Here is a 10,110-nt window from a genome sequence, read left to right as displayed (position 1 = left end):
ATATAAATAACACAAGTGTTACTTTAATGTGTCAATTTAGAATTTAGTACATTTAAAATATATTAAATGTAATATAGCATAACACACAACAGTTAAAATGACCTCTGTAGTAATGTATATAAATAACACAAGTGTTACTTTAATGTGTAAAGTTGCAATTTAGTACATTTAAAATATATTAAATGTAATATAGCATAACACACAACAGTTAAAATGATCAAATACCTCTGTAGTATGTTAGTCAACACATCAAATGAAGTGCACTTCTTTAAAGCATGAAAAAATATTATTAAACATGATGGTTTAAAGTTTTACAAAGTGCACTTTTTAAAAGTGTACAGAAGTGTGTTAAGAAATAAAGTATTACATTAGAAGTACAATTTTTAAAAGATTTAATACAATTTAATACAATTAAGCACATTTCTTTTTCACATGGGAATGTTTTTTATCAGGCAACCTGGTTCATTGCTTGAAATGCAAAGGTTTATTTCTGAAGCAGAAAGTGTTTAGCAAGTATTGACACATCAACATTGGATGTAGAAACAGATTGGCTTATTTATTCAGGTTTCTGGCTTCACTAGGTTGACATTTACCCTTCTTCCAGTGTGTGCAGAAATCTGACTCATATTTTTGCACTGCTTTTGCTTTGAATTTCGTTCTTTTCAGGGGTATCAAATAAGCTTTCCAGTGTGCTCTCTCTATCCGTCCACCTTTTTAACTACTGTCTCCCTCTCTCTCGGTCTCTCTGTAGTTTTCATACGGCTCCAGTTCTCCAGCTTTGTCCAACCGCCAGCGCTTTCCCACTTTCTTCCGTACGCACCCGTCAGCAACTCTGCATAATCCCACACGTGTGCGGCTCTTCCAGAAGTGGGGATGGACAAAGATTGCCACCATCCAACAGACCACTGAAGTTTTTACCTCAGTCAGTCCTACATCCAAAACTTTCTCTCTTATTTATCTTACTCTGTATACTCTAGTCATGCTGTGGTTTTCCTATTGCTACCAGGTTTTCAAGATTTATGTATTTTTTGTGTGTGTGTGTTCTGGTGCCAAAAAAGTTTTTGGTTGATACCTCCCTCCTAGTGAAACCACAAATACAATTGCATCTTACCACTTTAAATAGATACTTTAAGATACTTTGCAGAAACGGCAAAAATCCACATAAATTTACACACAACGCCTATTTGGTGTTTAGTGACTTGACATGCTCAGAAGAAGGAAGTAGAATAGATAGGCCAGTGTTATTACTAAACACCAAAATATTCATTGACCACCCGAAGAACTAATAATGAGTGGAAAATGTAGTAAAATCCATCCAGCTATGTGCTCTTCTTGGCTGTGTGTAGCACCTACTGCTCTGCATATCCTATCATTAAAAAAAGATCTTCACAGTTTTTACGGCACATACAGTACAGGCTTTTCCAAAGCCTTTGCATTTCACATGCAAAGAAGTCATAAACACACAGCAACAAAAAAAACGGCATAACAGTTGTAAAGGTCACTAATAGGATGGAAATGGAAAATGGTCAAAAAAACTAAATTATGACTGCTTGTGCAAAAAAACTTTGATGAACGCTATAAGTGGACCTCAGGGGGAAATTACATGTAAAAAAAAAAAAAAAAATTATACGACCCCTTTAAAGGAAGTAATTTTCCAGAAATGTGGTTTACTGTGTGTCTTAAAACTGTTAGCGAGCTTAGCTGCCCCTTTACTCTAAGGTTAATGCCTCAGAGTGAATGGCAAAGATCGTGGTTGATTATTCTGTTCTTAAGTGATGAAAGACTTTTTAAGTCATTTTTCTTCATGTTGGCTGCTAGGAATATTGACCAAGTCATAAATCTCTCATGCATCGTTTCAATATTGAGCTAGTGTAATTCTGCTAGGCTAATGATCCCCCTCCATCTCTTCACCAGCTAATCTCTTTTTCTCATTTACTTTCATCCCAGTCCTTCTCTCCTGTTCACATCCTCTTTCTTTCCCCATATTCCTCCATTCATTGATGTCGGGTGTCTCGTTGGCACCTTTTCAAAAATATGCTGCCTCATTGCCTGCATAGGTGACTGCCTTCTATGGAACTACTTCATAAATGAGTGATTTGTAGAGCTCTACATAGGCATCATATATAGCACTCCTGAGTGAATATATCAGTCATGTAATGAAATTAATTTTTATATTTTATTGATGGTTATATATTAAATGAGTCATCAATCTTTATCTGTGTTATTTTAGCGTAACTAAGAAATGTTGCTTTGGAAACTGAAATAAGATTAATTTAATGAAAATGTTTTTTTTTTATGCATTTGGTGTTAGTTTCAGTTTTAGTTAACGATAATAATAACCCTGATCTTTATATTATAGTTAATAACTTTTTTTATTTTTAATGATACTTTATGATACTATTATATATTAAATGAATTATGAGTATTTTTTATTATTATTTATATATTATAAAAATGATAATATATATAATAATAATATTATTTTTGGATAATAATTTTGTTTCCGGAGTCCACTTATATCGCCTTAAAATGGTCACTTGGTTTTGGAACGGGGCTCATATCACCATCTTTTTTCCATCTACCTTTCTTTCTGGACTGTTTTCTTTTTTCTATTTCCTTTACTTTGTCATTTTTTTACTTTGGTCTGCGCTTTGACCATTCATCTCATGACCTCCTTTTGTTCTTCTCTTTCATTCGCTCCTTGATCTTTTCATGTGCGCTGTTCCTGTCTGTCCTCCGCTCTCCACAAACATCACTCCTGTCCTGTCACTCCTGCTGTCTCACCGCTCTCTCTTTCTCTCTCCAGACTTTGGATGATCTGGAGGAGCGTGTGAAGGAGGCCGGCATCGAGATAAGCGTTAGACAGAGCTTCCTCACGGATCCCGCAGTGGCTGTCAAAAACCTGAAGGTGCTTTGATGAAAAATTCACCAGCCGCTCACTTCCTCTCTTCAGCCTGTGTTGGGTAGCTAGCAGACAGAGCACATGAAAGTCTTATGTGAAATAAATCAACACTCGGAAGAATCGGTCCCCTCTGTCAGATCAAGTGACGGTTTGGATACTATCTCGGTTGCTACTGACAGTTGTTATTGAATAGTTAGACAGCATTTTTTATTGTAAAATTATATTGCATGTAGATCTCATGAGACTGTCTTTTTAAATGGTTGGCTTACAATATTTTGGCATATGCCTAGTCTTATATAATTCAGCCAATATATAAAATCTTAAATGTTTTTAAAGGTCATGTGCATGATTTTCTTTTCAACGCTACAATACATTTTCCTTTCCCATTTTATTATGCAGAGACAACTGTAAGGAATCCTTGAAAATGTTTAGGAAAGCTTTTTGAAAATGGTCATTATTTTTGCAATTCCGTTTGGTTCCGCTAATGTTGCAGAAATTACACACTTCACCTTTAAAGCATGTCACAAACAGAGTAAATTAAAGCAATAAGTCACAAGAAGTGTTCTTACAAATGGTTAAATCACTGTAACCCACATACTCATGTGGCTTATTGCTTTTATATAGTAATGTTCAATAGGGAGTCATATTTATAATAAATAATTATCAGAATAAAAAAATGATCCTAGCAAGTAATGTAGTTCATTATCTGTAGGCTGTTTGCAATCTGTAGGCTGTTGTAGGCAATACACAGAGCAGCATTTACTGCAGCTGATCAAATCATAATTTATATAATTATAATAAATATTATTTTAATATAATAAATGTTATATAGTAATATTTATATTTAATAATTTTACATATTTAATCTTATCGAAAGCATATAATACATTTTATTTGGAACTATGAGTCTCGTAATTTGTATTAGTGTACAGTTAAAATAAATCAACAAATCGTGGTAAAGTCATTATAAATAATAAATCATTTGTTGTCAGTAGCTGTGTTTCCATTCATGCTGCGAATTTAATCTATGCAAAAATATCAGATTATTGTGCAAACAATGCATGCATAAAGCCTTGCGTCTTCAAGAGAGCAAAATCGTCACTTCCAGGGAAAATGGTGAAAAAAAAAAAAAAAATGGTAATAGATTCTCAAATATCTTTTATGCCGGTCACATCCACATATTTTTATGCTAATTTTGGGATTGTGCATAAAACATTGGATGTAAATCAGGCCTAGTGACACTTTACTACGTCACATTGTGTGATGTTTCTGTGTCTTGTTTTCTTTTCTCTAATACGTCTCCAGCGTCAAGATGCTAGAATCATAGTCGGCCTCTTTTACGAGACTGAAGCCAGAAAGGTGTTTTGTGAGGCAAGTGACAGTTACAATTCTTTTTCCAAGTACATTTGAGCTGTCAATTTATTTATATAAATTCAACTCTATTCAGTTCGATGTTTCTACTCAGCTTGCGTTAACTCTGAGGCTTAACAGAGATTAAAATATTGAATAAGATTATTGCTTTAGCACAAACCTTCAAAACATGGTTTCATCTTTGGCAGGTCTTCAAAGAGAAACTCTATGGTAAGAAGTACGTATGGTTCCTCATCGGCTGGTACGCAGACAACTGGTTTAAGATCAAAGATCCAGCCATCAATTGCACAGTGGAGAACATGACGGAAGCTGTGGAAGGGCACGTCACCACTGAAATCGTAATGCTAAACCCGGAGACCGTCCGCGGTGCTTCCAACCTGGTGAGTGGATCTTAAAGGGGTAGTTCACCCAAAAATGCCGTGTGGAGTATTTTTTATGATGGATTTATGCACTTTATTTTGCTTCAAAATCTTGACCACTATTCATTGCCATTATAAAGCTTGGAAGAGCCAGGACATTCTTTAATATAACTCCGATTGTATTTGTCTGAAAGAAGAAAGTCATATACACCTAGTAATTTTCATTTTTGGGTGAACTATCCCTTTCAGACTAATTCATATTGACAATAGATGATGCTTACGTAAAAACTGTCTATAAAAATTTCAAGATGGGATCATAAATCCTTCAAAAAACCTCCACAGACCTCCCAAGAGTTCCTGGCCCAGCTGATGTCACGTCTCGGGGGGAAGAACCCAGAAGAAACGGGTGGATTTCAGGAAGCTCCGTTGGCGTATGATGCTGTATGGGCTCTTGCACTGGCCCTCAATAAAACGGTGGCCCCCCTGAGGGCCAAAGGCTGGACATTAGAGGACTTCAACTACAACAACAAGGAAATCACTGCTGAGATTTACCGAGCCCTCAACACCAGCTCGTTTGAAGGAGTGTCTGTGAGTTGATGAAACATAGCTGTCAAATAACATTGAGATAAAATACTCCAGTAGATAGTTTCCCAGACTTGTCAGAGAGTCTTAAAATCGCAGAGACATCATCAGTCTCAGATGATCACATTTTTATGATAACAATGAATCTTGAGTTCAAACTCATTATAGGATGATTCAGCCTTTATTTTCCCTTGATTTTAGCCTTTTATATTTTTGTTTTTATGATGAGTCACAAATGGATTTCATAAATGATGATTTTGTATTGATGTAACATCTTCAACTGTTTATATTTATTCATTTGTGTCTCGTAGGGTCATGTCGTGTTTGATGCTCAAGGTTCACGTATGGCTTGGACTCTCATTGAGCAACTGCAAGGTACAAACAAAACCGAAAAAGATAGAAGATGATGATAATAACAGTATTGCACTTAAATGCATTTTAAAGGTTCACATCCTAAATTTTTATGATATTGTATATTCGTCTGTTCTGTTGACTGTTCACTTATGACGTTAATAAAATTTTCTTTGCACCGAATAACCAGTAAACGTATGCATTTTTAGTATTTTTATGTGAAAATGATATGACAGTTTTTCCAAAGATTATGATTGTAACAACCATGACGACATTTCATCCACACAATTCTGCTGTTATAAATAAAGTATTCTTATATTTTATATTCTTATACTTATTCACATATATTTTACATATATATTTTTTTTAAACTTTATTTGGATAATCAGAATAATATGAATCATGAAATAAAAGGCCAACTAAGAGTGCTATTGAATGCATAATTTGAGCTGTTGTGTAAATTACACTGTGAAGGAAAAAAAGACAAAATTCTCCTATGATGTATGGATGTCCACTGTTGGACATTATTACAAATTAAACTAGTGAGAGTGTGAAAAGTGACTATTTTAGAAATAACATTTCTAAAAGTCCACAGGGCCTAAACTGCCTGTAGTTAAAGAAAAGCCCATCTATTTCCTCCTCATTACTTCACTGTGTCTGCGGTCATATTTTAGTGTTAAAGATATCTGAATGTCTCATATTTCCTGTTTAGTTTCAATGAATGGTCTGAACTGGTGAGAGAGACTAATTTTTGTGTTGTGAAAGTTTGTCTACATAGTACATCAATGATTTCCAAAGAGCAAAGTTTTTCTACAATATGTTCCCTTTCAGATTAACTTTGATCAATGCAGTTGGGCTTTTTTTTTTTTTTCTTCAACCCATTGATGCAGCTATAAGTCGACTACTTTTTCAGATTTGTCGAGTCAGGCCTCTTTTGAAGCTTTTATTGCAGTGCTTAGTGCAAGCAAGTTTTCTTAATGTGACCTTTAGTTGACACACTGTTAATTAGATGCTATATTTATACAAGAAAACTTTTAATACAAGCTTTTAAAATATCATTACATTGTTCATTTTGTCTATAGTACAAAATTAATTCATGGGCAGATGAGGGTCTCTTTGTTTCGGGTTGAGGCTGAAGAAGATGTCAGCATTAGAAGTGGTTTCATATACACTTTTCTTTCAGGCTTTTCTCATCTTTCATTTAACTTCTTGCTTTTTTCCCTCAGGTGGGAGCTACAAGAAGATTGGATACTATGACAGCACAAAAGGCAACCTGTCCTGGTATGGAAATGACAAATGGATTGGTAAGAGAAACCAGCCTTTTTTCTGCTCGTCGAGACAGCTCTGTCCATTCCACTCCCATCACCTTTCACAGCCGCACTCGGCCCGTCGAGATTGAGGCTTACCAGTATTGATTTCTGTTAGCTCAACAAAGCTCTGTCGCGCTCTTTAATACATCGCTAACAATTAGCTGTCCTTCCTGCTAGAGGAGGCCATACAGGCCCAGGGGAGTGGAGAAGTGGAGCTGCGGTGCTGTTCACGGCTCACTCTGACCTTTGTGCAGCTCTGTGAATTTTCTCGATTGACAAACTGGTATTGATGAAAGAGATGTAAGGCGCAGAGCGGATCAAATGAAAATGTGTGATGATGCTCGCCGATAAATGGGAAAGTACAACTTTAATCTTCTTGTGGAATGGTAAACCAAGGTTTTGTTCAGACAGGCATAAAAAATCCAATTTTTTGACGTCTTCGACTCCGACCCATTAAGCTGTTTGCAGTCTGGAACAAAGGGTCAAGGTGTGACCCTTATATATATATATATATATTTACACACACACACATACATATATACATAGCTATATTCTGTCAAAATATACATATTTTTGCAAACAACATGTTTGTGATGATTTCTTTATGATTATGATACCATTTTAAAGACGTCTCTTATGCTTACCAAGACATTTGCCAAGACTTACCAATACTTATCAAAACATGTTCAAAACAACATTTATTTGACATAGAATTTTTGATAGAATTTAATTTTCATAGAATTTAATGCATCTTTGCTGAATAAAAGTAATACATCTTAAATTTTTGTTAATGTTAACGGAAATAAAATAAAATATTTAAAAACTTAAGCAATTTTATTTCAGCTAGTTGCCATAGCAACATTTTTCATTTTAATTATACTCTTGATAACTAAAACTGAAATAAAAAAACAAACAACAAAATTACTAAAACTTTAAATTTAAATGAAACAAAAATAAGAACTAATTCCAAATATTAAAAATAAACTGTCGTAGTATTTACCAGTCTAGTGAAATTGACTTGTATTTTCCCCTTTCTGTTGGTTTTCATGTCACAGCTCAGACTAATATCTGTGAAAACAACAACAACAATTGAAATAAAACGGGATTTTAAGTCTGAATGATCAGATTAGATGAAATGCTTTTTTCCTGTCATTTGGGATGCTGTGTGACTGCAACGTCACACAAAGTGCAGTTTCTGTGAAAGAAGTCACTTATTTACTAGGGCTGGGTAAAAAATATCGATATCTCGATATTAATCGATTCTGATTTTTACGGAACGATATTGATTCTTAAATCCCAAGAATCGATTAGTCTAGCCTGTTTTCAGTTAATGGATGGAACATTGAAGGGCACTACCCATCCAATATATCGCAATAAGCATTGTGCTTTGGTACTTTTAATATGAAACAAAGTCTCAGATTTCAAATTCTGTCCATTGTATTGCAGTATTCAAACAATAAATGCCGTTTTTGTGCTGTTTAATGTGGAGTGACAGATCGCTGTAGCGCCTCGATCATCAGACGCGGCAGCGCGAGGCACACGTGAACTGATCATCTCCTCCATATTAATACCAGTTTCAGCACAAAATAAACATGACTAAACATCCGAAGGTAAGTTCAAAGAAAGAGTACAACTTTACAATCCGTATCCTGTCTCATGTAATCGCTTAATCAGTGTTTTAGCGAGCAAAGACGTCAATATAACAGCTTGTAAACAATGTCACATAACGTCACATTTACCTCAGAAAAACATATTCGGCGAGCATAAACTCATTAATCAGATAGAAAAATAAACTGTAGAGAGGGGCATTTTGTTAAATATATGCACCATATAACATATTCATTATAAATTTGACTGTTCTTCAATGTTTAATTTATGTTTGAATAAATCCATCAAGTTTTTATGATGGCCACTATTATGTTTATATTTAAAAAAACCGAATTGAAGTAGAAATATTATTATGTAATTGTAACGTTATTATTTTAAAAACTTCATTAAGTGTAATTTTAACAAATTAGTCAATTTTAACCTTCAGTATTATAGTAATGTAGTACCAACTGACTCTCGTGTATATTTTACAGCATTAGTTGAGAGATTTTTTTTCCTAGAGTAAATTTGGCATGTACTGTACCTGATATATATATCCAAATTCCAAAATAATCAATATTGAATCAAATCGAATCGAATTGGTAATCTAATCTAATCGCAAGCTTGTGAATGAGAATCGAATCAAATCGTGAAATTTGTGTCAAAACCCAGCCCTATTATTTACACTCACATCGATTGCATTTAGAGTGTACGCAAACGGGTGAGTGGTTTCACACTCAGCATATGCATGAATGTGTAAATAGTACAGAAATGCATCTGACTCTTATATTGTGTCATGTGCCTCAAGAATTCATTTCCAGTTTTCCATCCTCTTTGGCCAGTCAGTCCTAAAAATGCAGTGTGAAGAAAACAAAAGAAACACTTTACTTTTAAAAGTGTCCTGTCGGGTGTAATGTCACCCTTAGAATAGCTTTGATAAAACATTCACAGTTGTCGCTCAACTTGCTCCTTTTTCGGCATGGATGCTGGGAGACTATTCTAGAATCATTTACAAAAGCACCAATCGGTGCCTTCCTTATTACCCCACAAATTGGTTTTCTGCCAAGAGATGGGAATTGAATTGCCATCACCAAAATCCTGTATTTTCTCACCCAAAAGATACAGAGGCGATTATTTTCTGGATTTGCCCGGTCCTCTTCTGTGAGTCATTCTTGATTTAGGCTCTAATCAGACCTTCATGCTGTGATCCCATTGAGTGGATTCCACCAGCGTGACGGTGACAAAGCAGCGCTGCCCTACATTAGACGAGTAATGACCTCACACTTCACTAGAGCTTGTTTTTCAAATGGCTACAAGGTGAAGATCAATGCTGCAGGCAGAAGTTTTGGGAAAAAGTGAAAGATTATTATAGATGTCAATGTCAGTTTAGTGACTGAACAGTGCAATTTACTGTATTTGACAGGGTGATTACAGTGTTTCAAAAGTGTGTGAAATGCATTCAGATTTGCATGTTTCTGAAGGTTTTGAATATTATAAAAAGCACACAAGGTATGGTCCTATGAAGTCACAGAGTGTGTTTAGATGCTTCTGCTTTAGATAGATCTCTCTTTTTCTGTGACAATGTCTATTTTCGTTGAAGCCATCTATATATATATATATATATATATATATATATATATATATATAT

At 34.8% G+C, this 10,110-nt stretch overlaps 1 protein-coding gene across 3 annotated transcripts in view; it reads left to right on the top strand.

The window, feature by feature from the left end:
- Window positions 1–10,110, top strand: part of LOC107683297 (gamma-aminobutyric acid type B receptor subunit 1-like) — a 64,809-nt gene that overhangs the window by 33,505 nt on the left and 21,194 nt on the right. For all 3 annotated transcript variants that reach the window (XM_016479361.1, XM_016479368.1, XM_016479354.1), the window contains 7 exons: window positions 752–922; window positions 2,807–2,908; window positions 4,208–4,273; window positions 4,462–4,653; window positions 4,975–5,220; window positions 5,526–5,589; window positions 6,792–6,869. In XM_016479361.1, the coding sequence (XP_016334847.1) occupies window positions 752–922; window positions 2,807–2,908; window positions 4,208–4,273; window positions 4,462–4,653; window positions 4,975–5,220; window positions 5,526–5,589; window positions 6,792–6,869 (919 nt within the window). The remainder of the gene's footprint in view (window positions 1–751; window positions 923–2,806; window positions 2,909–4,207; window positions 4,274–4,461; window positions 4,654–4,974; window positions 5,221–5,525; window positions 5,590–6,791; window positions 6,870–10,110) is intronic.

The sequence above is a fragment of the Sinocyclocheilus anshuiensis genome, unplaced genomic scaffold (genome assembly GCF_001515605.1).
Source record: "Sinocyclocheilus anshuiensis isolate Anshui unplaced genomic scaffold, SAMN03320099.WGS_v1.1 scaffold1170, whole genome shotgun sequence".
NCBI lineage: Eukaryota > Metazoa > Chordata > Actinopteri > Cypriniformes > Cyprinidae > Sinocyclocheilus > Sinocyclocheilus anshuiensis.
Note: the sequence above shows the minus strand (reverse complement) of the source record. Positions and strands in the feature narration are given on the sequence as shown.